At 35.9% G+C, this 27,951-nt stretch overlaps 4 protein-coding genes across 14 annotated transcripts in view; 3 read left to right on the forward strand and 1 right to left on the reverse strand.

Moving 5' to 3' along the window:
* The window catches only part of NF1 (neurofibromin 1), a 260,084-nt gene that overhangs the window by 48,082 nt on the left and 184,051 nt on the right, over positions 1–27,951 (reverse strand). For all 11 annotated transcript variants that reach the window (XM_059908698.1, XM_059908697.1, XM_059908694.1 and 8 more), the window contains one exon: positions 551–983. In XM_059908698.1, the coding sequence (XP_059764681.1) occupies positions 551–983 (433 nt within the window). The remainder of the gene's footprint in view (positions 1–550; positions 984–27,951) is intronic.
* On the forward strand, positions 6,112–7,362 carry EVI2A (ecotropic viral integration site 2A). Its single transcript, XM_059907850.1, has one exon. It carries the CDS (start codon positions 6,127–6,129, stop codon positions 6,823–6,825), a length of 699 nt encoding a protein of 232 aa, XP_059763833.1. The 5' UTR covers positions 6,112–6,126; the 3' UTR covers positions 6,826–7,362.
* Positions 10,126–18,728, forward strand: EVI2B (ecotropic viral integration site 2B). The gene is made up of 2 exons (XM_059907695.1): positions 10,126–10,165; positions 17,297–18,728. Exon 2 carries the CDS (start codon positions 17,312–17,314, stop codon positions 18,665–18,667), a length of 1,356 nt encoding a protein of 451 aa, XP_059763678.1. The 5' UTR covers positions 10,126–10,165; positions 17,297–17,311; the 3' UTR covers positions 18,668–18,728.
* On the forward strand, positions 26,598–27,923 carry OMG (oligodendrocyte myelin glycoprotein). Its single transcript, XM_059907928.1, has one exon. The coding sequence runs from the start codon at positions 26,598–26,600 to the stop codon at positions 27,921–27,923; it is 1,326 nt and encodes a 441-aa protein (XP_059763911.1).

A 27,951-nucleotide genomic window follows, 5' to 3' on the forward strand; every position in this document is an offset into this window, starting at 1 on the left:
AATTAAATTTCATTACGCAGAATTCTGAGAGGTTTCGAAAACCAACCAAACAAAATACCATGTTAGCCATTTAAAGAAGAGTTACCACCATTATGTATTCAAATAGGTTCAATAATTATTGTCATAAATGCTGTCAAAAGAGACTGAAAACAGCAGAAAAAAGTTATTTTTTAAAAGGTCAAGAATCCTATGGCTAATTACAGGTTTTATCCTGAAGGTTCACCTTCCTCACTCTGCAAAAAGCATGTAATAATCAGAAGAACTCTCGATAGGTAATTTCCACTGTTCACATATTCCTACTGTAAGACTGATACACAGCAAACTGCCCATTCTACAACACTCTCCTGCCTCCAATCCAACCTGGAATGTTATTAAGGGTACACCTCTCCAGTTTTCTGCAGGACCTCCATGAAGATATAGAAAGCTTGCTTTTCCTCCATCTGGACTTTATGTTTGATACATTACTACCGGGACCCTGGGGAGTCCAGTATATAGTCAGGTTAGTCAAGAAAGGCAATGAATCACTTACCTAACAGGGAGTGAAACTTACTTTAATAGAAACCTTGGTGTCTTTGTGAGCTAGCTTGAGAGCATTGTGGAATACCTTCAGGTCCTCTTCTAAAGCCAAGGTGGCAGCGGGTAGTTTCTGTTGTTCATGCTCAATGTGCTCGGCCAGTTTCCCAGGACAGTCTATGAAAATGAGTCTTTTGCTGCCTTTGAGGCCAGTCAGCAGCCGCTCGTGATACTTGGTGTATTCCCTGACCCAGGAGTTACAGTTATAGATATAGACTGCAGAGACATTATCATAAGCAAAGCCAGGAAAAACAACAAACCACTTGGAGAGAAAGTCTGTTTTAAAGCGATTGCTAGGCCCAGTATGGGTAAGGTCCACTACAATTTCATATGGCTTTGCATAATATGGCTTTAAAGTAAGTAAGACGTGGTATATCAGCAAATCGCCATTGATTTGACCAGTTTTGAACCTAAAGAAGATGAAAAAAAGTACACAGATCATTAACAGAGTTCTGAATGAATATACAGATGCTACTAATCTATTTTATTCCCTTATATTCTGACTAGTTTTCTAGAGAAAACTAACTATAATATTAAACAATTATACAAAGTCTGAATCCATTTTTTAAATCACTTGTTCTTAAGACACTGAGAAGGCTGAAGCAAAATGGAAGAGACAAATCCCCAGATCAATAACTTTGAGCAACAATAACAACAACAAACCTGCCCACCACAGTCAAGCAAGGAGGAAGTCAATGGACATTCGTTGGTTGCTTCTAGGCCCATCCAAGTTCCCAGGTGAACAGTTTGGGTGGGAATGACCTACTTGGGAGTTCTGGAGTAAACTGAATAACTTACAGTCAATTCATTTATCCCACCGTGACCAGAGAGAATGGTTCAACAATGATCACTTGAACAACCAGGGCCAAAGAGGCCCAATTCAAAGACTTCAGCTTAAACTGTTGGGAATCGAGACCTTTTTCTTTCCTGATGTTTACAAGGGACCATATAGCTCTGGCAGCTGTTAGCTTACATCTTGAGATATGAAGGAAGAGCCTGTCTAAAAACTGAAGAAATGGAGCAGAGAAATGAAGAGTGAAACTGGGGCCCTGGCCATTTCATCTGAGTCCTAGATAAAGCCCCTCTCCTGGGATCACATTTATCCCTGTACTACTCAGTTGTGGGAGCCAATAAATTCCACTTTTTGATTAAGCTGTATTAGGTCATATGTTGCTTACACTCAAAAGAATGCTAATCAATGTGAGTAGTCAAAATAAGGACTATCAGAAAGCCCACAAATTACAGTACAAGAATTTCAAATCAAAACAACCAGTGTTCTATACTTGATGACTCAGGTGGTACTACGAAGTAGGCTAAGATAAATATCCTTTCCTAAGAGTTTTAAATCTTACTGGGAGAAAATAAGACAAAACTATGACAAGTCAAATGATTTTAAAATAAAAGAAAAATATTTCAAGAACAAAGAAAAGATATGAGGTAGTATGTAATCACTTGTCAAAGAAATTGCAGAGAAAAATACTTTTGTTAAGTTCAAAAGAGTGGAGAAATCAACACAAACTGGGTAACCAGTGAAAACTACATAAAAGATGCTGAAGCAGGCAGGAGGAATTTCAAACTCAACAAGAAGAGGGATTGGCAGGCCTCATGGAGAGAGGGAAAGGAGAAAAATAGGTAACTAGATGTGTTGAGGTAAGAATCAGCTAGTTTAGCTAGAATGGAAGATTCATGTAGAGAAGTTTTAAGAGATAAAGATGGAAAAATACAGAATAGCTAAATTGTGAATGGACCAGAACTGTTCAGCTAAGGGGCTCAGGCTTTCTCCTAGGAGCCTGGCATTTCTCAGAGGATGTTCTGTGGAGCACCAGCATCAGAATCAACTGTGGTGCTTGATAAAAGTGTGGTTTCCTGTCCCAGCCCAGACCTACTACATACGAATCTATGCAGTGGAGCCTGGAAATTTTCACTGTTTTTAAACAACCTTCTCATCTGATAGTTATGTGCACAAACATTTCTGAATTGCTGCTGTAGGTGTTAGGGAGTTATTCAACCACACTTTTTAAAAGAAAGGGGTGTTATGATCACAGGAAGTGATATATACAACATATATGAAGGAGTCGGGGCTAGTAAAAAAGATGTTGTAGTAGTCTAGGTATGGTTTAATAAGCATCTAAAATACTAGGGTAATGGTGAAAATAAGTGACAGTGAAAGAAGAAACTGACTCAAAAATATGAAGAAAGGACCGACATGATCCAAGGTCTGATCAGGGTTGAAAGAAAGGCCTTGAATTAAAAGGACTTGCTGTATACCAAGGCTCTGTCATTACAAAGAATGTTGCTACCATGAACAAAAACAGAGATCATGAGGGGCAGCCACTTAGGGGGAAAAATGAAATCCATTTTAGACTGAATATGAAGTGATGACAGGACATTCTAGGGTAGTGTGTGTGTGTGTGTATACACTAAACCACACAAAAGCATTTTCTGTCCCTTATAATCTAAGTGTATCAGATATTCTCTCCAAATTATTGTTGCAGTTCCACACTTTGAGAAGTTTGTTATATACATTACTGTTTCTATTATCTGACCAATACCCCGGGTCTCCAAACTCATGTTATCAAATCAGTCTGTGGTATACAAATACAATTTTTAGAGAAGATTTTAATGCTCAATCTCAGGGAAAATGCTATTTTCTCTTCATTTTAATGATACTAACATATCATTCAAGAGCATATAGCAGGCATACATAATTAATGTAAGGTCAAAAGGCATTAAGCAGAAAACCCTCCCTGCCCTGGAGGCGGGGATTTGTTCTACAAAGCCTCCTGTTATGCCAGTGGCCAACTAGACAAGTTGGAGTTTTTTTCTTTTTTTTCCCCTGTGACATGTGCTTTAGTTGCAGTGGAAAGGAAATGTGTCATCTGTGGTTAGTGGAAAGCTAGCTGTACATATCCTTTTTTACTGCAGATTTACTTTTAGGCTCAGATTCTTCAAGTCTATTCTGCCTTAAATTACTTGGAAGCTGTGCTTCAAGACAAGAAAAGAAGTGGCTTATTAAAATCAGGTTATAATAAGATTTTGACCAAGCATTTTGTAAGGTAGGTCATATATATGGCTTTTCTTATGCCTTTTCACTTATAACTTCATACAGATTAGTGTTTGAGGAAGTGCTTTCAAACAGTACTTAAGTATCTTACTAACAAAGTAGATTTAGTAATGGAAAACGTATGTTGTTTTTTTCTCTCCTATTAAGTAAAATTTAAGTAAGAAATGGAAAGATTTACCATCAACATAGAGCTTTAAAGTAGGATTAAGAAGGATCTGAGCTTAGACTCCAGGGTGAATTGCACAGTTTTGTTATTAAAATAAGTTTAAAAAATAAATTTCTCATTACTAATGCTTAGGCATTATAAATTTTATTGAAAATGACCAGAGATAAAGAAAACTTTTGATAACAACCTGGCCTCCACTGCATAAATTTGGGATGTAGAGACAGCTCTCTATTCTTAGGCATTTGTAAGGGTAAGAGAAAGTCTCATTTTGTTAACAGTTTGTTTATTTGGGGATGACAGTACATCTGGCTGAAGACAATCAACAGCGGGCCTATTATCTATCCCATGGTGAGCACTGTTAAAATGTGTACGAATACTATGATGCATATTACATTGTTAATGAACTAATGTGACAAGAATAATAACCCGCTTTAAATCATTTTAGCATCTAATGCAGAAGTCCAGTCTAGTTTAAAAGGATGGAAATTACTTGCTAACCCAATTTAAAGTATTTCTCTTTGTGGAAGAATCATAAAGTATCCAAAGATTTATGTCATTCAACTTAAAAATTGAAGTTGGACACTATTAGATAGAAGTCAGTGCACAATATCTTTAACTGTCTATTAAAGATCACAATCCAAAAAGTAATCTTACTTCTAGAACACATAAGAAAGGTTTTTTTCCCCTCCCTACTATCAATAGAAAATATTACTTCAGAGGTTAGTTTCCAGTTAGCATTGTTTACTATATGCTATTTTTGTTTGTATAACAATATATCACATTTGTTATTCTTAAGTCAACTATAGTTCAATTAAAAAAAAAGAAGAAGAAGAAGAAGCAGAAGAAGCATGAGTAGCAGCAGTATCTGTGTCACCTGAGTGTGGGTTAGAAATCTTAGGTACCTCCTAGACCTATGGAATAAATCTGCATTAAAAAAAAACAACAACAACAAACTCCCATGTACATTTTTTGAGAAGAACTTATATAAAATAAAGTTCTTAAACAGGCAATTTTATTTAGTACATCTCAGGAGAATAATCTAGTTTTTGCTTCTACTTCCCTATTCGTATAAATGCTAACAATAAAATACTCTTACAAAAGTGGCTCAGACTGGAATACTATTATAAGAGAGACAGCTCAATAATGGTAATAAATCTTTCCTGCTTGTTTACCAGTACCTGGAACAGATATGCTAGTTGTATTTAAATCTTCAATCTGACAGTGAATAATGAAAATCAGGATCAGACTTTGTTCCCTTCGTGGACTAGCTTCCAGAGAGCTCAGAGCCAAAACTGAAATTCCACCTTTTCCTTTATAGGTTGAGACTCTTATGATCTGCCTTGACTTCCCACTTGAGTCTAAATCCCCATGATCTTGATGTTGTATTTATTTCTATTAAATATTTTATTGTATAATTTATTTTAAAAAATTATGTCAAAATATTCACAGAAAAATTCTAAGCATAAATAATAATGAAACAAGTCAATAATTTTTGTTGAACTTTTGAGATTATTCAAAAGAAACTTGCCTCTTTTTCTCTGTAATGCCAAATGTTTAGGATGAGAAAAGTCGCATGCCTTTGCTTTCAGAAAGCCACAATAAGTCAGGGGATATAGAGGTGAAGGGAGACCCACCACAATAAAACTGCTTTCACAACTACTAGGAATGTATTTCTAAGTACCAGCTTTATTCTAAGCTTCAAGATAAACACCCAAGAAGAAAAAAGAACATCTTGAATTCCTACTTGAAGTCCGTTTTCTTTTGGTTGCTACCACACTTCCCCGTTCCTGAACTGCCCCCCCTCCCATCACCACAAAGCCATTTGCGTTTTCTTTTCATACATGAAGCAAAATGTCCCATTTCTCCTTTACTATAAAGAATGGTGACTCATTTGTTAGAGGATGGGGAATTTCTACAAGGAGTTTCCTTAAATGGTCAGGAAAAAAAAAAGGAGGAATCAAAAAAGTAAAAGCCGAAGTATCTGACTCAAAGCTAAAGTCTAGCATGCTTAAGAGGGAGAAAACTATAAAACCATGGTATTCAGTTTACAATGATTAGTAGATATCTGTAATGTTACCTTTTAGCATTTAAACAAATAACAGAAATTATATTGTTTCTTTATATGTAGCCTAACAGGAAAAAAAAAAAAATCAGTTCAGAAGGAATTCAAACAGGATAGCAAATGTTAGGCATGAGCTTGCATCTAATTTATAACATTATCAGCTGTCTTTTAACTACAATTACCAAAACGAGGAACCATTATTCTTTCACAAGTTAACAAATTCTATTGCTATCCCAACAGATTACCAGTATACTCACGGACATGGAACACACAGGACATTACCTGCATCTTGCCTTTCTGATGACAACAGTTTTTTCTTTGTCTCCTGGAACAAAAGCAAACTATGCCCATCTGTGGGCTAATAATACTACTGTCTTGGATCCAGATATTCAAAATAAGACGGGCAGAAGCCAAAATGAAAACATTAACACAAACCCTACAACTCTTGAAGCAGATAAAAAAGTTATTTCTACAAAAATGCCTGAAATAGCAACATCATCTCACTTCGCGTCTTTAACTCCTAAATCTGAACTGGAGCTTTATATATCTTCCGTCGTCAGGAACAATTCTCCAGCAGTACATAGCATTGAAAACACAAGCAAAAGTCACAGTGAAATTTTCAAAAAAGGTGCCTGTGAGGAAAACAACAACAAAATGGCTATGCTAGTTTGCTTAATTATAATTGTGGTGCTTTTTCTTATCTGTACAATTTTATTTCTATCAACTGTGGTTCTGGCAAACAAAGTCTCATCTCTCAGACGATCAAAACAAGTAGGCAAGCGTCAGCCTAGAAGCAATGGCGATTTTCTGGCAAGCAGTGGTCTATGGCCTGCTGAATCAGACACTTGGAAAAGAGCAAAACAGCTCACAGGGCCTAACCTAATGATGCAATCTACTGGAGTGCTCACAGCTACAAGGGAAAGAAAAGATGAAGAAGGAACTGAAAAACTCACCAACTAACGGATGCTTTAGTGAAGAAAAATGCAAAGTAGCAATGAGAAAGTTTCTGGAGTAAAAATGAAGTCAGTTTGATATTTAATGCCAAGGTGTTGTTCTGATGGTCTAAAATTTAACATGGCAGGCTGTGCAATTTAGAATCAAGCAGGTGAGAAGGGGAGACGTATGCCTGCTTACTTAATTACTTAAACTGTGTCTGACACTATTTTAAAAAGCAAAAATAAAACAACCAAGCATCTGAGGAAGGTTTTAAAGACAAGCTGAAGGAACTGACTAATAGAGGTAGAAAGGGACAATTAAATATTTCCTGTTCAGCAATAGTAGTTAAGTGATCTTTGTCCGAATGTTATTAAATTTTGAAGAGTTTTAGTGTGTCGTTAGAGGCAAGTATATGCTTTAACATCTAACAGAAGTCACGTTCTTAATGCATAGAGTTGAACTGTACAGTTACGTGGTACCTTCTTTGCTGAATGTGACAGAATCCATACCAGCTCATCTATCAACACAGCTAATGTTATGCTAGATGTTTTCATCTTTATATATGGCACACATAAGAAAGTGGTTTTCTACTATAAATATTTAATTAAAACTTTAAATTTTGTATAATAAATTAAGACTTGTTAGAATAAAAGTGACTACGTACATTTTCATTCACTTTATTATTTTAGAGACTACACTGTCACGATCAATAAGAAATAGAGCACAACTGAAACAGATGAGATTTATAGCCACAACAGAAGGCTAAGTGTAAATGTAAAGCATATCTTACTGTTTAAGTGTAACATAACTCTACTCTATAAATATTGCTTATTGGATTATTTATAGCAAATATCCAAAGGCTGATTAATTTTTGGACTTTGAGAATGCCAAGTGGACTAATAAATGACCAATTTTATTTATTACCCAATATGACATAAGCAAAGGAAAGATGTGTGTGTGTGTGTGTGTGTGTGCGCGCGTGTTTATTCTAATTTGGAAAACAGGATACTTCAGGTAATTCTTTAACCTTTAAAGAAACTGGGTTCAAGTAAAATAATGACTTACATTTAAGTCAAGACTTCCGTCATCAATTCAATGTATTACAAAAATTGGTTTGAGAGACTTTCCAAATGTCCACTGAAACTGACACAGGGCATACTTAATTAAAGATCAGACCACATTTAAAAAATCTCATCCCTTATTGAGCATTTATTTTGGGCAATATGCTAGACATTTAAGAAAAGATTTTATATATTTTTTCCAAGTATTACCACCATCTTACCCTCCCTTCTAGGTTAGTGATTCTCATCCCGACTGCAAATCAGAATCACCTGAAGAGTTTAACTCACCAATGCCTAAGTCACACCCTTTCCTTCTGATTTAATTAGAATGGGGTGAGCTCGAGCTCCAGGCATTGATAATTTTTGCATAATTCCCTAGGTCATACTGCTTTGGTCATCAAATTCAATTCTTAAAATTTCCATGGCTCCAAAGATCTAGGTTACATTTTCTTTAAGGTTACCTCTTAAAATGAGAGGGGGAAAAAAAAGCATCAATTTTATTATCAATTTATTACCAATTTATAAAAAATCCATTTCCTAAATGACAAATCATAATCACATTATTTCAGAAAAAGGTAAACATCAACAAAGGAAAAAGGAAAGCAAGAGAATACTCATGCTGATTGTGGTACATCAGGTTATTTTTTGAGGGGTAAAAAGGATCAGACTTGAAAGGACACTGGCTGGGCAGAGCTCCCATTCTGTGCAAATAAAAAATCTGAGATTGTATACTAGAACAAACAGTGACAACACAAAGCAGTCCTTGAATCAAGTGTCATATATAAGGACTTGTCAGTAAACTGAAACAAATTAGTGTCCTTTTAAAAAGAAGAAATTAACTAGGCAACTACTTTCCTATTCAACATACATTTTCTCACAAATCAGAAAACTCCTACTGCAGGAATATTTAAAATTCATCACTCACTATCTTGGCTATTAAACACACATCCTCAGATTGACAGCATCCAATGGTAGCTCATGAAAAGTGGCTCCTTTCCCAACTTGACCAGTGTTTAAAGATGATAGGTTAAGATATGTTTTGAATTCAAATTTTAAAAGTTATTTCTGAACTAAGACACTTTTGTTTTCTACCCTTGGGGTGCTATGGTCCACATGCTTATTAATTCAGGGATTTAAAAATAGTGAAACAAAAGTTTATAGCATATTTTAAAAGCTTATAGCATATTGTATACTATATATATAGCAAATTATATTACATAAAATAAGTTTATAGCATATTAAAAAAAAAAAAACTATTCTTTTTCCAAGTTATAAGTGCCTTGACATTAAGAACTAGGTCTTAACCATCTGTGTTCCTCTGCAGTGACCAGGGGAAAGCGGGGCATGGTTTAATGCTTACTGTATCTACTGTAATAGGTGCTATGCTAGGCACTTTACATTTATCTAATCCCATAATACATTTATAAATTTAGAATTATGATCTCCATTTTTCAGATGAGGAAAGAGGCTAGAAGGTGACATGCCCAAAGAAATCTGTATTCAGACTGACTCATACTCTTCTCAACATACTTTGCTTATTAGTTAACTTATTTAAAAAAATGATTCCCAATTTATTTTACTTTGCACCGACACTTACTTTGTGGGTAACGAAAGAGTTGTGGACTTGAACTCAAAAATCATTTAGGAAAGTATTTGGTCAAAAATTAATCACACTTTTACCTGGGCTTAGCCTAAATTATGTATGAGGAAATAACATTAACATTTACTGGCTATCTACTGTGTGTAAGGCATTTACACATGTTATGTTATCTTACTTAATCCTCACAAAACTCAATAATAGAAATATTCCTCCGGAGGAGGAAATGGCGACTCAGAAGTGCAGCGACTTGCCTAAGGTCATACAAGGAAACAGGACACATCATTCACTTGTTAGGAAAAGAAATCTCACTATGGGTAATAACCTGACTGGCAGTTTTTCCTTACAACATATAATTTTCTCTCCAAGGTTCTATTTTAAATAACTAAACTATGTAATCACATTACTAGAGAGTCTCAAATGTTTACCTATAAATGTTAATTAAAAGCACTCAAATCATGTAGCTCCAAATTGTTTCAAAATAAATTCTGTTAAAGTAGTACATTTCTTAGTCATTTTGTGGCTTACTGAACTTCCGGAAACAACTATTGATAAACTTCCTCTTTTTCTACAGAAACCGTTTCAGTTTGCTAAAGGACCATTTTTAATCTGAACTGAACCACCCCTTCTGCTTTCTTAGCCAAATGACCAAAATGTCCAGTTAGAACAAGAATTCAGCATTCTGCAAAAGAAGTTAACAGCTGAGGTAAGACAATTTTCACACAGGCAATCTGGTTTGATCTTTGCTTTATATAGAATTTATTTTTAAAACTAAAATTTCATTATTGTTTTAAACTTAAAGTCTGAGAGTCTAAAGATGTCTATAACAGGTATTGTGGTTTTGTTGCATGGGATTTTAAAAATTCAGTGTTGAGCCTGCCTTGGAGAAAAATTTTCACCTAGGTTTCTATAATATTAACCCTTTAAAGTTTATTGATTCACTATGTTTGTTGACCTTAGCTCTGTAATTAAAAGAAAGAAATCTATAGCCATGACAGAAAACGCTAAGGGTTGGGAATAAAACTAGAATTTATGGGATATGACTGAATTTACAACCCCAAAATACCGATTGCTAAAAGTTCTGATTTGCTGTCTATAAAATTTTCCTGTATATAAGCATAATCCATAGATTTAAATTTTTACTTTTTAATCCCCTTTAGTTTCCATGGTAAGAATGGTCACCTTCACCTAATTAAAAAAAAAAAAAACCAAAGGTGATTAGATGAGATATTCAATTATCATTATCATATATGCTTTTTCACACAAATAGAATTTTAAATTTAAGTAAGAATGATGACATGAAAATATTATCCTTCATTTTTACAGCTAAGAAAAAACTGCTATGATAAAATGTGTATATATTTACTCATATCATCTACATATTTATGTCATGTATTATTATCTGAGTCTTTAGTAAACAGTGTAAAATAGAGGAAAAAACACCCACAGAATAGAAAGTTGTTAATATGGAGAAAAGATGCTTATTCTGTAAGTAAGCTGGACAATTACAAAATGAATATCCTCCAAAATAAAAACTGCAAAGAGTTTACATAGACTTGTAATATCACAGAATGATAAATTCATAGTGGGTGATGATATCCTATTTCAACATTTTATTAAATACTTATGACTTTCCCTCATACAAGTCCACTTTGGATTTCTTCTAAGTAACTATTACAGAAGTTAAAAAGATAAAGATTTGTATCTCTTTTTTTTGGCAAGACTTGTCTATATATATACACATATATTTTTAAAATATTTAATTAATTAATTTATTTATTTTTGGCTGCGTTGGGTCTTTGTTGCTGCGCGCGGGCTTCCTCTAGTTGCGGCGAGCAGGGGCTACTCTTCGTTGCAGTGCTCGGACTTCTCATCGCGGTGGCTTCTCTTGTTGCGGAGCACAGGCTCTAGGCATGCGGGCTTCAGTAGTTATGACATGCGGGCTCAGTATTTGTGGCACGTGGGCTCAGTATTTGTGGCTCACGGGCTCTAGAGTGCAGGCTCAGTAGTTGTGGTGCACGGGCTTAGTTGCTCCGCAGCATGTGGGATCTTCCTGGACCAGGGCTCGAACCCGTGTCCCCTGCATTGGCAGGCGGATTCTTAACCACTGCGCCACCAGGGAAGTCCTGTCTATATATTTTTAAAGGGTCAGTCTCAAGTGTAGAGTTTAATAGTGCTTGTGTTTTTTAACTAATGCCTATATAATTCTACTCAGAAGGAAATTATGAATTCTGAATTAAGTCTGAATTTGTTAAATATAAATCTGATGCCTGTCAATGTCCAATCTTTAAAAATCACCTCAAATATGACAGCTTATAGGCTAACCATTCAAAACTCCCATAGCTGTTTCCATAGTCACAGGGCTAAAATGGCTTCCTGGTAGTTCTTGTCCAACCTTTTATACAAGACTAACTCCAAAAGTTCCTTACATATCTGTTCCCAGAGAGCTCACATCTCTTTCCCTCATAAAGCATTCCTATTTCATAATTTTACTACGAATGTAAACAGAAGGAAAGAGCTCTAGTACAGGACTGGTTTCTGTATCAGTGCCACTGTTTAGAGCTGCGACACTTTGGCAAGTCACCCAACTTCTCTGTGCCTCAGCTTTATCTGTAAGATGATGATAACATCACCTTGCTCATTAAAATAGGATAGTGCCGGGCTTCCCTGGTGGCGCAGTGGTTGAGAGTCTGCCTGCCAATGCAGGGGCATGGGTTCGAGCCCTGGTCTGGGAAGATCCCACATGCCACGGAGCAACTGGGCCCGTGGGCCACGATTGCTGAGCCTGCGTGTCTGGAGCCCGTGCTCCGCAACAAGAGAGGCCGCTATGGTGGGGGGCCCGTGCACCGCGATGAGGAGTGGCCCCCGCTCGCCACAACTGGAGAAAGTCCTCGCACAGAGGCGAAGACCCAACACAGCCATAAATAAATAAATTAATTAAAAAAAAAATAGGATAGTGCCGAACATTTGGCATGTACTCAGTAAATGGTAGCTATTACTATTGATAAAAAATAGTCATCAAATAATTCCTATCATAGTTCAAAGTTAACTTCCCTTTCTGCCTTTCCTCAAGATATGGAACTGCTGTGTTCTTCCTTTTCTGGTTTCATAACATTACTAGTTGGAGATACAATAAAATTTAGATACACTAAATTTTAATCTATTATATTATAATATTATATCAAAGTAACCGAAATTCAAATGATATTTTTGATACTGCTACCTACACTTGCCTTGTCTAGGATATGCTATCCAAATCTCCTTGATTCCCCTTAAAAGACAATGACATCTCTCTTATCATATCCAACTTAGCATCAATTTTAAATGCTAAATCCTTTATGTACTTATGCATTGTATTTATGAGAACATGTCTAATATATGCGGACTCCTACTTCACTATAACTGCCTTTAAAATGCTTAGTTAAAACTGCTGATTTTTTCCTTCTTTTTAAAAAATGTTCTATATTCAGGAAAAACAAAGGACCAAAATCACAAACTTAAACCTCAAAGTCCAAACCTAAAATAATGAGCAAAATACTGCTGTGTAAAGGTAGACAAATTCAGGGTTTCCCAGAGCAGCAGACTAAGGGATTTCTAGAAAAACGCTATATAGATTGTGCATAGGTTATTTAGAGTAATTAACAAGTATGCTTCTGGGTAGTGCCAGGAAAAAAAGGGAGGTGGGGAATCTTAAGGATACTTAGAACAGATAGGAGAGCCTGAAATGAAAGGTAAGTGAGTTTGAGAAGGTGGGTGATTTAAGTCCTGTCCTCCATTTTGGGAAGATCGTTCCTCTTTGCTGGTTCCCTGTATCTGCAAAGACGGAGAGCAGCATTTTGTGGTTCCTTCTTTCTTCTACTTCAATCTTCTCCCCCAACGTCTAGTTTTGTTCACTTTAACCTTCTACCCTAACTTCTTGCTAAATACATAATCACTATTTATTCTTCAGCTTTTTTATTAACTTTTCTTCAATACCTTCTCAATTTACCTTCCCCTTTTTCCATGTATTTGCTGCTTACTCTAAGTTTTGCTTTATTTTTCTCCTTTGTGTTATTTTGTATTTCTTTATATTCCTCTTTCATTTCATCCTAGCCAACATTTTCTCCTCCTTTTTACTCCCCTGCCCCATATGGTTCTTTCTACCTTCTTTGCCTGCAGAAGCAATGTTGGTATTTCAGGTACACACGGCTTATACATATATATTTAAAATACAAATGTTAAATAACTTTCTGCATTGGTAATAAAACTGGCCTCACTGTCTCTGAACTAGAAAAAAAAGCCAGTTTCTTCACTATTATACTCCCTATTTATTCTTTTTTAAAATCCTGTTCCTTTTTTCTGGACTATTCTGAATTGCTGTAGTAGAATTCTAGGACATTCTAGTATTCTGATGTAGCAGAACCTAGGAGGTTAGATAGCTAACTGAGGAGTTGGAGAAAGGAGTAGGATAGGTGAAAAATAGAATTTGGTGTTAATATTGCTGTAACCCTTAAATGACAAGTGGCAAATCTCATACACTGAAGGTCTACGACGTTCCTATTGACAAAAGAGGCTATGAACCTATCAAAATTGATCTTACAGACTAAACTGGGCTTATAATTATGTTCCTATTTGGGTTCTTTCCTTCTCTAATACCTTTTTCAGCTAACTGAAAGAAGGAACTGTGTGGGTTTTTTTAAAAAATTTAAGAAAAGTCACAAAAGAAGAAACATGTTTTGGCAAAGACAATTCATGGCCTATGTTTTCTGTTGCTTTGGATGGCATTTTTTGAAAACTAAAGTGAAACTCTAAAGAATAACACTTTCCAATGAGGCCTTTTTTGGGGGGAAGGGGTAATCTGTAAGAATAGGAGGTGGGAATTGCATGGATGATAACCAACTAGAGATGATTTAAATTCCCATATTTATGCCAAAAGTTTCAAATTTTTTCCTTATTAAACCTTTTGCAAAGTTGATATAAAGTATAATTTAATAACTCAGATTTCACCTTCTCTGCTTACATTCTGGTAGAAGTATTAATAAACAGTGAAAAATTGACATGGAAAAGAACCAAGAAGCCCAATATAGGTTAAGCGTTTACTGAGCTGCTAACATATACAGCACTCTGCTGTAAAGGAATCAAAATATAAAAACATGAGGCAGTTTGGGGGTAGTAGAATAGAGCATATGCTTTGGAATCAGATGGTCCTGGGTATAAATTCCCAATCTGTCACTAATAATGATATAACATTCAGCAAATTGCTTAAAGCGTTTGAATTTGTCTCTTTATCTATAAATCAAGGATTACTCCATCTTTCTCAGAGTTATTTAAAGGTTAAATGAAATGAAGTATGTAAAACACCTGAGATGGTGCAACACATAGGATGTTCTAGATAAGGAATTTTCTTTGTTTCTTTCTGCCTTCTTCACGGTTCTTTAAAATCTTGTTTGGGGGGTGGGGATAATAAAAAGAAAATGTTAGAAGTAATTTAAAAAACACAATTATTTAAGAGAAAAGAAGCGTGAGTGAGCTACATACATGAAGAATTATCTAAGGAACTATAAAGATAACAAGAACTTCGGGGATTCAGGGAATGGCTGAGCTCTTTGGGCTGTGGTCAGTCACAGAGAATTTGGTCTAAGAAGGGAATTTAAGCTGAGGTCTGACAGACAAGGACAGGTTCAGTTAGGCAGCCAGAGGGGGAAGAGGCTGGGTTTGGAAAAAAGAACACACTCTCAGAGGGTGAAAAATAGCATAATGAAAAGTGCCTGTTTAAGAAAAAAAAAAAAAGTGTGTGTTCAGGAAGTATGTAAGATGAGGAATGAGAAGTTTCAGTCATGAGATATGAATCTGGACTGGTAAACTCAAGCCAGGTGGAAGAAAATTCAGTTTAGAATTTTTATCTTGACAGCAATGGGGAACTCTCAAGCAAGGGAACAGTAACCTGATCATACATGCCTGTAAGAAGACTAATTCATCAGCAGTGTGCAGGGGGTTTAAAGGAGAAATATTTTAAAATTTAGGCTTGAAGTATTACAGAGAAAATAAAGAGACTGTATAGGAAAAAAATCACGTCTTTTCTTCTACTGTGTACCGAGTGGCAGAGGAGTAAGCAATGAAAACTACTCAAATATGCTGAAAAATCTATTTGCAAAACTTGAGGGAGTTGTTCTTCTCCTATTACTGTATCTTGCACAGACCATCAAATCTCTCTCAGATTGGCCTAAAAATCAGAGAAAAACTATAGTTTCAAATCATATAGACCAGGATCTAAAACCCTGAGATGTTCCTTTCCCTAATGTTAAGAAATAACCAAATAGTTACCATTATGTTTAATGATGTGCAAAACAAGAATATTACACACAGAGCTGAAAACTGTCCTCACTTGAGAGAGAAGGCATTTGAGAACAGGAGAGATTAAGTGACTAGTTCTCATGGTTAGATAGGTAGTTAGGTGGTAGAAGTAGAACTGGAACTTAAAACTCTTCAAGTTTTAGCATCTGCCACATCCCACAAACTTATAGACGTGCCTTCTTTTCTTAGGCCCTTATGTTGTTCCCCTGGCTGGAATATTTTATTTGCTTAATTAATTCTTACAGACCTTTCAAGATTCAGTTCAAGTTTTACTTCTCTGAGAAACCTTCCCTGAAGCCCTCCCAGGCTAGCTTAGTTCCTCTGTGCATCTTCTGCATACCTTTGTGAGAAAACTTATCAGATTATTATATTTATTTATTTATTGTTTCTACCAATAGAAACTTAAAAAAAAATTGGGGGGGGGGCTATCTCCTAAACCAGAACAGGGCCTGACACAATGGTGGTGTTTATCAATTAATAAGTGAAAGCAGCAGCAAGACTACTTACTCAAGCAGATTCGAAGAGCACTTTAGGATTTTGAGCCTAGGACTATGAGTTGAATTGAATCCTTTAAAAATACGAGGTCCTAGTATAAAGACGCTGTGCTGGACACTGATGCAGCTGCAAAGATTACTTAATACCATAGACTCTGTGCATGAGAAACTCACAAAGGTAGTACCATTAACAAAAATAGAGAAGTTAGGACAGGAGTCACTATCGAGATGAAGATGAATACTGTTTTTAATATGTTCAATTTGCTGATAGTGAGATATATACATGGAAATGTCCACCAAGAAGTCACACAGATGGAACAAGAATTAAGGAAATTTAGGCTGGACATACAGGTTTGGGAGTTAGAGCATAAAGGTAAGAGCTGAAACCTTACAGATTCAGGATTAAGAAAAGTAGTTAAGAGTGAGGACAGAATACATATCAAGTTATCAAGTACCATATTTAGGATGCAAGAGAAAGACAGGAGCTAGTGAGATGAGCATGAAAGAAAGATGACTACAAAGAGCTACTCGAATAGCAGTGAAGGAGCAATCAACAGTGTCAAATGTGATCAAGACAGGAAAAAAAGAGAAAGAAAAGACCACTGGATTAGGTGATAGACGGTTAATGGTGTCCTTCGAGGCAGCAGGATCAATGTATTTCTAGTAGTAAACAGAGGAAAAAGTAGCATGCACACACATGGTACCAGCATATAGAGCCTAGGCATTTGAGATGTATGACTGTGAAACGAAGGACTGTAATGTAATAAACCTACAGGGGAAGCAGGGCCAAGTACAGATCTTATGAAAGAATTAAGAGAGATCACTGCCTATGAATTCCAAATGTTATATGATAAATTAGAGTATATTTAAGAGTTGATCACATTAGCCTATAGTGTATCAAGTCTAAATTAGGAAAGATAAATACTCATCAAGTACCTACCTACTTTATGCCAGATAGTAAATGATATCTAATTTTCTTTCTTTCTTTTATTATAAAACTACTGGTAAAGAGGAAACATTCTGAAATGGATCCCAAATATTTCACCATAATTTTGTTTTGTGGACATCTGAACGATATTTTTTTCTCAGAGACAGAAGCAACTACAACAGAGAAGCAACCACAGTCTACTTTACTTAGATCATCAAGGCCATATGTCTCGGCTAATTCTCAAAGCACAATAGAGAATCCTTCGGGTCAGCCAACACAATTCAACAACCTTTCTTCTGGACAACCAATAACAACTGCCGAAGTTGCCGCTGGACAACCAACACCAGCTGTCTATGTGTCTTCTGGGAAACCAGCAGCACATACTTCTGCTGGACAACCACTTGCCTATAATGTCACCAGCAAACCAAAACCAATGGCCAACACCTCCTCCCAAGGAACAGCACTACCTGTGTTCACCTCTGCCAGACAACGATCAACATCTGCCCATTCTTCTACCAGACAACCACCACCATCTGTCTATACTCCCACTCAACAACCATCATCTACCCACACCTCCTCTAGAAAATCAATACCACCAACTGCTCATAATCTATCCATACAACCAACACCAGCTGTCAAAAGTTCACCTAGGAGTACACCAGGATTCAACCTAGAAACTACCACTAAAAACAAGAGCCCACAGAAAACCAATTCTAATTCAATAGTGGTCATATTAATTGGTTTAGTTCTGACTTCTATGGTGGTAGCTATAATCATGATTGTATTGTGGAAATGCTTGCGAAAACCAGTGTTAAATGATCAAAATTGGGCAGGTAGGTCTCCATTTGCTGATGGTGAAACCCCTGACGTATGTCTGGATAACATTAGAGAAAATGAAGTGTTCCCAAAACGTACATCAATTGTTTCACTTACGGCCTGGAAACCAAGCAAAAGCACACTTTTAGCAGATGACTTAGAAATTAAGTTGTTTGAATCAAATGAAAACATTGAAGATTCTAACACTCCCAAAACAGAGAAAATAAAAGATCAAGCAAATGGTACATCAGAAGATAGTGCTGATGGATCAACAATTGGCACTGCTGTTTCCTCTTCAGATGATGTAGATCCGCCTCCACCACCTCCTCCCCTTCTTGATTTGGAAGGACAGGAGAGTAACCAATCTGACAGAACCACAGTGACAACTGTATCTCCTCTTCCAAATGATTCCACCAATCTCCCACCATCTCTGGACTGCCTCAATCAAGTCTGTGAAGATCATGATTCTGAGTTCAAACAGTCATTTCCACCTCCCCCTGACTCACTTAACTTGACCCTGCCTCTAGGAGATTTTATGACAAACCAGGAGATCCAGTGTCAGCAGTTCCCTAGTCCTCCTGACTCTGATCAAAATCTCAATGAATCCCTGCCACCCCCACCTGCAGAACTGTTATAACTACTACTTGCTTTTTAGCTGATTTTCTCTTCTTCTCAAAGGACTCCAATCTTTTGTTTTTCTTCACGTGATGAAATACATTAAATGGCAATTGGTAGCCAATTTTGATTTTTATTCGGGAACTACCTGAAATCTGCTCAAAGCCTATGTGCATAAGTGGAACTTTTAAAAAAAATTATATAACAGTGGTCTATTTACTGGCTATAGGCCCTAACTTTAATGTACAGTACATTTTACATATGTGGATGGTATGTGTATCAGTAACTTAGCCATTTTGGAAACAAGCAATCTACATGTACTTATTATTACCCAATAGATATTTTTTTCCTGAAAAGCTGTGTATAAATTTACCTTGAATAAATAAAATTTTATTTTTCCATTTCAAAGTTTGAGGGAGAGTGTGTGTGAGAGAATTTAAATATATACTCCAAGTTTTAAACAAAACTGTAAGTTTTAAATTAATACCTCGGGTATTAAATAAATATTCCAAGTTTGTGGGGATGAGAGATTAAAATGCATGTCTATTTGAGAATAAATTTCCTTTTAGCTCTCATTGGAAACTGTCAGACAAACATATTAAAGCATCAAATTGGGGGGCTGAGTTGGGGACATTTACTCTGAAAAAAATATGAGCACACACCATAAAATGTAGACATTTTCCTATCTTGTTGGGGGAACACAAAGTTTAGAACTAGCCACTTAAAAAAGTTTCTTCTTCTTTTTTTTTGGCTGTGCTGCACAGCTTGTGGGATCTTAGTTCTGTGACCAGGGATTGAACCCGGGCCCTCGGCAGTGAAAGTGTGGAGTCCTAACCACTGGACTGCCAGGGAATTCTCAAAGTTTCTTTATATGCCTCAAGCACCCCCCAAAAATGAAATCTTATAAAAGAAAAACAAAAAACAAAAAACAAAAAACCAAACCTCTATGGCTTCATTCCAAATCCAGATGACTTTTTTCAGGAAAAAAGGATTGTATCAAAATACAGATGGTTCTCAACTTTAAAAAACTCTTAAACTACCTTTCTTACACAGAATTTCATCTTTTATTCATTACCTGACAAGTGATAAATCTGAGTTATCAGAGTAGGGGCGGGCCCAAACTTTGTCAAAGTTAAGACGGAGAGAGTCCACTGGCTGATCCTTGTGGAGATGCCAGCCCGTGCCTGCAGAAGTGCTCCTCTGCCCAAAAGCGCACATTCTCCTGCCTTACCCCACCCGAACTCGGGGGACAGTCACTTAGAATGAAAGACGGAGGCCACAGTGGTAACCTACCCTTGGAGAACCTCTCATAGTTCTGGGATTTTTCAGAATAAAATATAGTACTTACTGGCAGCACTGGTGTTCAAGAAACCAATAAAGCTCCATCTTAATAAAAACTAGCAGACTTTTGGACATTGACATTTTATATACAATGTTCCCTTTAAATCTTTAGAGGAGTCCCTGACTGACTCTTAAAACTTTTTATCTGCAGACACACTTCCTTTGCACTTCTTATTTTTCCTGAATAAGCATGATGTTTATTGTCATATTACATTGGTTTTCCTCTGTCTTCCACATTAAAAAGTTCTTTCATGTATTTTTCAAACTTACCATTTTTGAGGTTAATTTATTTAGCAACAATTAGGAGGTTAAGAATCTCCTCTTATTCGTTGGAATTTTAAGTATTCTAGTTAGGGTAAATAAGGTATAAAGTTTTTATATTTGGTCAAGACTTTGACATGCCTTAAATCATCATAACCTTTCTTGTTTTACATATAGGATTGTTACCTAACGGGCTCTTTCCACACTTTTGCTCTTCTATTTCATCACTTTCTTTCCTGACCTCTTGAAGGAGAAGTATTGGGAAATACCAACCCTCATAGACAAATCAAGAGCTGATGACCTGGTCATAGTCACGTCTGATTTCTTCAAACACTACAGAGGCAGCTTTTCTCCTTCTGTTTTTTATACAACAGAAGAACAGACTCCTGTCAGCAGCTGCTTTTTGTTTTTTAGGAAATTCTCTGCCAGGGGGAAAGTAATTCCTATTTACTGAATGCAATTTTTCCCCCTGAGGTCAGTGGAAGCTGAGCAGCCAAACAGTGGCAATCCTTGCCTAATCAGCAGAAAGAAATGCAAGCTAAAGAAACACAGGAGAAAAGAAAATGCTGGAACAAAGAAAAACCTACAGAAAGACTAAAAGAAGCAGGATTCAGAAGACAAAGTTTATTTCATGGCTACGGCAAAAGGACAAGGCACAGGGGAATAAAAGGTAGACTGAACTACATACTACACACCAGTGGTGCTCTTACCAGATCCCATTAACCAGATTCAGAACAACCCTCAAGACCATCTAGTTCAGCTCCTTTTATTTGTTAAATGCTGAGAAAACAGGCCCAGAGAGAGTAAGTGACTTGCTTAGAAGTGGTAGTGAAAGCTGAGTTTGTTCCCTGACTCCTGGTTCAGCATTCTTTTCACTAACATAGGACCAAAGAGCACCTACCTCACACATTGCAACATACATTTATCACACATGTGTTCCATTTGGTGTTGGTGGTGGGCAACACAATGAACTAGATGAGAGTGACTCTAATTGTTGTTATTACTTAGTTCTGAACAAAAAGTAAAGTAGCAAAATATATGGGCACCTACAAGTAAAACACTGCGATATTAGTACATGATTAGACAGATCAATGGTACAGAATGGAAAGTCCAGAAACAGACTCGAATCTCAAATCAGTATTGGGACAACTGGATAGGTACTTGGAAAAAGATGAAACTGGATCCATACTTCATACTACATTGGAATAAACACCAAATAAATCAGAGATATAAATATAAAACATGAAATTATATAAAATTATATAAAAAAATAGAAGAAATATGAGTGAATTCCTTTATAATCTGAAAGTGGGACAAACCTTCCTAGTTGAGACTCAAAATCCAGAAGCATTAATTAAAAAAAAAAAGGAAGTCCAATTACATAAAACTTTTAAATGTAAAACAAACAAACACCATTAAAAAAGAAAAAACATACCTTTGTCAAAAGACAAAGGACAAACTGGGGAAAAAATGTGCAACTTAAGTTAAGACAAAGGGCTAATATCCCTAAAGTTTAAAAAACCTAAATACAGATTGGGGGGTGGGGATACCCACAACACACTAGAAAAAAAAACATGCAAAACATATAAAAGACAGTCACAGAAGAAAAATTTAAATGATCCTTAAAAACATATATAAAGATATACAACTTTTCTTATAATAAAAAAGATGCATTTAAAATTAAACTGAGATACTATTACCCATCAGATGGAAATAAATCCAAAAGTTCAGCAACAAAGTCTACGGCGAGGCTCTACAGAACTAGACACCCTGATATACTGTTGGTGGAACTGCAAAATGGTATAGTCAATATATGGTAATATCCAGAAAATTTCCAAACGCGCTTACCGTTTTACTCAGCAATCCTACTTACAGAAATTTTTTTCAAAGACTCATTGGACAAAATATAAAATTACTTAGGCAGGCGCAAGGGTATTCACTGTGGCATTATCTGAAACAGCAGAAGTCTGGAAACAATCCAGATGCCCATCAACAGGGCACTGGTTAATAAACCATGGTACACTCCCAAATGGAGTACTATGCATCATGAAATAAATGTGAAAGATCCCTATATGCTGGCATGGAGTGATCTTCAAGATATATTATTAAGAAAAAAAGAAGATGTGTAGCAGTCTACTTAGTATGCAACCTTTTATATGAGGAGGGGCGGGGATAAGAACATATGATACATACATACATATTTTTGTTCTTTTTCAAAAAGAAATACTGTTAAGATACAACCAAAAGCTAATAAAAATAGTCACCAATAAGAGGAGGAAGGGAATAGGGTGGAGGGGATAGAGAAGCAAGATTTCCCTGAATATACCTTGTTATACAGTTTTGACTAAAGCAGTCCCTAAAAACTGATAAGTAACTGAAACAAATGAAGCTAAATTTATGTAAAGTTGGTGATATAAAAATATAGAGAAAACAATTATTTCAAGGTGCATTAGGACACAGAATTGATTATACATCCTTAGTGAAATGTATTCTAAGAATAAATAAGGCTGCAAAGAGTCTTAAACTTTATTCAGTAGTCTGTAATCTAAGTATCTGTAGCAATACTAGTATTATTTTGAAACTATTATAGGATGATACAAATAAGCAATTATGTTAATGCTGTTAGAAACCATCTATAGGAAATATGGGGGATAGAGGAACAAATTAAATCTTCACAAGGAAGCAAACAGATAAATCCAGATGAGGGACATTCTAGGGAACAAGTGACTGAGTTTTGGCAACAAGCCCGTGACACGGGGGAAAAAGGGTGGTGAGGTAGGAGAAAGGATTGATTCACTTGAATTTTGACCTGATAATTTCTATCTTGTCAGTTCTTCCATGCTTTTAAAATACTTTATTCAGTACTCTTAGCTGTTTTCAGCAGTAAGTTCAGTCTGAATAGCCAACTATGTTACCAAAAATAGAGAATATAATACTTTTACTCTCAAATAAGCACAACAAATGTTATCAACTTAAGTAACAAAGATAAACTGATTGGGTTTCCAAACTGTTGATTTAATATGGGATAGTTGTGCCCTGGCAGGTAATTTGTTATACCTTTCACAATGTTGGGGTAATGCATCCTAGAACGGTGTGCTTCACAAAAGAATATGTAAGTTAATTTACTGCTTAGTCTAGAATATTTGACTTATCTAAAATGTAATGCGTCTGAATAACATCTAAAATAAGTTGTAACAAACACTTAAGCCTACAAAAAATTATTCTTTTTTTGGAGTAATGTAATATACTATTGTTTTATTTCATGAGAACTTCTAAAATCATACGGACAGATGGTTACGATTCAAGCACACTAAAATGAACTCCCCCCTTTTTCTCCCATCCAAGTACTAACCAGGCCTGACCCCGCTTAGCTTCTGAGATTAGACGAGTATCTGGCACATTCAGGGCTGTATGGCTGTAGGCAATACTTCCACCCTCTTTTTCTTTTTGAGAATTTTACAATAGTCTTTGAATAACAGAAGCAATTTGGTATGTCCCCAAACTTGAAATAAGAAACGTTGCCCCTACTATTATATTGGAATTTTCTATTATATGCTGCAAAATCTGATCTCGATACAGCCTAAACCCTAATTCATATGATCCATAATGAAATAGCATGTTCTTTCTTTCAAACAAAAACACCAATAAGTATAATGGAACTGGAGAACTCTACATCCACATGGATGTAATGAGACTTCCTAAAATTAAAAGGAGAGATTTAAGTGTTTGGTAAACTGACCCTCAGTCACATCCCTTGAAGTTTAACATACACAGAAGCTGAAATGGAAGAAACCTAAATGTCAAAACAATCATTCCTTATTTCCACAACAATATTGCTGAATGTTGTATTTTTAACGCATTATTTTTAAGCACTAAGACTGATGACTGGTTTCTGAAATCCATAGAAAGAATCTTATTAAGAGTCCAAGGCTGAACCCTCAAAGTAAAGTGGGAATAAAGTATCTAATCAATAGTAAATTTCTAACACTTCAGACTTTTAAAATGTAGGTACTTTTTGAGGAACATTAATCTCATACAAAAGATGACTCCTAGAGTATAGTTTCTTTTCTAAGAAAATAAATTTCAATTTTTAATACAATAAATTCTATTTAGGGTAAACTCTGGGGTTAAAAAATGGCAAATGTAATTTAGAGAAATACAAAGGATTTAGTAAATAGGCATAAAGAGATTTTCCTTACATGTAATGTGCTAATAATTGCTGGTTTTTAAATGGTAACAATTTGGTAAAGAAAATGTCATGACTTTGTTTTCTTTTCTAAGGTAAACTGGCTATTCTAGAAATTAGATTCAAGTTTTAGCAGATTATTTACACTATCAGTCCACTAAAGAGTGGAGCAGAAGCTGTCATAAATCTGGTCGTATTTTATAAAGCCCCTAATGAAAGTTTTCCCTTTTACATTATTTCATGTAATTTAAAAACAATGTAAATTATTTTCTCAGTAAGATAAAATGTGAAACATTCTGAAGAAATCAACTAAAATTTATGCTATTATTCTTAAAACATAAAATCAAATAAATGGCCATTCATATAGTACCAAAGATGTCTCTGGAGACAACAATATTCATATCGACTGACCAAAGTAATTTCATGAAGAAAAAAATCCTTAACCCAAAAGACATAAAATAAAACACATTTACTTTACTACATGAACTGATAATTGAAAGAATTAGATGCTCATTAAAAAATGTAGCCTCGTTTGTGCATAGCCTAGGTCAAACAATCCTTGTATCAGAAAGATAAAAACAAAATAATCATATTTAAGTACTTTTGTACTTCTCCAAAAGATGAACAGTTAGGTGGTTGATAAATTTGAAAACCTGACTGTATATAATAATCACCATATTTGGCTGGGGGGGGGTACATAAAAAAATCAAACAGATTGTAATATGTTATTTTAAAAAGTGATAAGACAATTGTACCATTTTAGAAAAGATAAAAAGGCAGAGTTAAAAATAGTTAAACTAATATCTTAGAAAACCATCCACAAGGAAGCTCAAATTCATTTTCAACATTTTTCAATGTATAAAATGAATGAAGAGTAGGCGCATTAAAAAGAACCACAAATTCTTCACGAGGTGAATGTTAAAATGTGGAGCCTAAGCTCAAATACACAGAAATGAGTAAAGGCCAGGTCTAATGTGCACGAGGTTTTCCATCCTACAGCAAATCTGAGATATATGGGTACACTCAACACTAAATTAAAAAAAAATTTCTTTTGGTCCATTCTGTTGCGTGTGCACCTCTTGCAATAAATTTGAGTCAGCACCAATGACAGCTCTGCAGTCCTCCTATGTGGTACTGATCAGGTGGTTGCAGAGCTTCAGCTCACAGCAACACAATGCAGCTGAGCAGGCAAGCACAGCCCACAGCCAGAAGCGGTTCCTACTTTCCAGAACAAGGCGACCTTTAAGCTTAAGTTTCCCGGAGAAAATGAGATGCTGATGTAGAAGACAACACTATGGTAAGCTGTTATTTAAATCAGTAAAAAATCGACTTCGGAATTTTTTTCTTTTTCCTTGTCTTAAGAGAAAGTCACCGTTAGGATTGAATATATATTCAATAGCAAGTGCATGCACCAGAAATTTGCTGCAGTGTCAGTTGAGGGATTTCTTTCTAATATTCATTCACTTTGTAAATATACACATTGTTTTCCTTTAGAATCGGCACTGAAATATACAGAAAAGAAATCACTTTATAAAATGTGAGATTTAAAGGTATGGTGTTGGTCAGATTTTTCAAGTGCCTTAAAATGTTTTGCAAGGATATATTTATCCTGAAAAGACAAAGATGCATTTCAAAGTATTGTTTTAATATCTAAATAAAATCTCATCCTACATACACATTGACTATTTTATTACTGCAGAGATCTGAAAAAAACAAAAAACAAAAAAACAAAAAAAAAAAAACAAAAAAAACAACCAAAACAGACACGACAGCCATTTTTTCCCATCTGAGTAAGGAAGAATATTATCAAAAATAGTAATAGCTTAAGATTCCGACTCTTTATTTGCAGAGAATGCCATTTTATAATATCAACATTCTGGGAAGATAAATAAGAAAGACTAAGAAGGGAGAAAATAAATGAGAAAATGCAGAAGACAGTAGGGGGAGAGAGTCTCTCTCTATCACATAGCCCCAATTGAAGGATTAAGCATTTGGACTATAAATGAAGGGGAGCTTTGTTAGTTTAATCACTGGAACAATTATAAAAGAACTCAACAACAATGAGGTTTATTGAAAATTTTGCCTAATGCTAACTGACCCATGCAGATGCCTAATTGTATTTGCATATTAAAAGAAGGGTGTATCTGTTTGTTTCCAGGCTTTGATGGAATATCAGATATTGAAAATGTCTCCCAGCCTGTTCATCCTTCTGTTTCTCACACCTGGTATTTTATGCATTTGCCCTCTCCAATGTATATGCACCGAGAGGCACAGGCATGTGGACTGTTCAGGCAGAAACTTGACTACATTACCATCTGGACTGCAAGAGAATATTATCCATTTAAATCTGTCTTATAACCACTTTACTGATCTGCATAACCAGTTAACCCAGTACACCAATCTGAGGACCCTGGACATTTCAAACAACAGGCTTGAAAGCTTGCCTGCTCAGTTACCTCGGTCCCTCTGGAACATGTCTGCTGCTAACAACAACATTAAACTGCTTGAAAAATCTGATACTGCTTATCAGTGGAACCTTAAATATCTGGATGTTTCTAAGAATATGCTGGAAAAGGTTGTCCTCATTAAAAATACACTAAGAAGTCTTGAGGTTCTCAACCTCAGTAGTAACAAACTCTGGACAGTTCCAACCAACATGCCCTCCAAACTACATATTGTGGACCTGTCTAACAATTCCTTGACACAAATCCTTCCAGGAACATTAATAAACCTGACAAATCTCACACATCTTTACCTGCACAACAATAAGTTCACATTCATTCCAGATCAAGCTTTTGACCAACTCTTCCAGTTGCAAGAGATAACCCTTTACAATAACAGGTGGTCATGTGACCATAAACAAAACATTACTTACTTACTTAAGTGGATGATGGAAACAAAAGCCCATGTAACAGGGACTCCCTGTTCTAGCCAAATATCACCTTTGAAGGAACATAACATATACCCCACACCTTCTGGATTTACCTCAAGCTTGTTCACTGTAAGTGGGATGCAGACAGTGGACACCATTAACTCTCTGAGTATGGTAACTCAATCCAAAGTGACCAAAATACCTAAACAATATCGAACAAAGGAAACAACGTTTGGTGCCACTCTAAGCAAAGACACCACCTTTACTAGCACTGACAAGGCTTTTGTGCCCTATCCAGAAGATACATCCACAGAAACGATCAATTCACATGAAGCAGCAGCTGCAACTCTAACTATTCACCTCCAAGATGGAATGGTTACAAACACAAGCCTCACTAGCTCAACAAAATCATCCCCAACACCCATGACCCTAAGTATTACTAGTGGCATGCCAAATAATTTCTCTGAAATGCCTCAACAAAGCACAACCCTTAACTTACGGAGGGAAGAGACAACCACAAATGTAAAGACTCGCTTACCTTCTTCTGTGGCAAGTGCTTGGAAAGTAAATGCTTCGTTTCTCTTAATGCTCAATGCTGTGGTCATGCTGGCTGGCTAAGGGTCTGCATTTTCTGAAATTAATGAAA

This window comes from Balaenoptera ricei, chromosome 20 (assembly GCF_028023285.1).
Source record: "Balaenoptera ricei isolate mBalRic1 chromosome 20, mBalRic1.hap2, whole genome shotgun sequence".
Classification (NCBI taxonomy): Eukaryota; Metazoa; Chordata; class Mammalia; order Artiodactyla; family Balaenopteridae; genus Balaenoptera; species Balaenoptera ricei.

Coding starts and splice junctions, on each gene's coding strand:
- EVI2A (XM_059907850.1), top strand. CDS start 6,127: ATGGAACACACAGGACATTACCTGCATCTTGCCTTTCTGATGACAACA.
- EVI2B (XM_059907695.1), top strand. CDS start 17,312: ATGGATCCCAAATATTTCACCATAATTTTGTTTTGTGGACATCTGAAC.
- OMG (XM_059907928.1), top strand. CDS start 26,598: ATGGAATATCAGATATTGAAAATGTCTCCCAGCCTGTTCATCCTTCTG.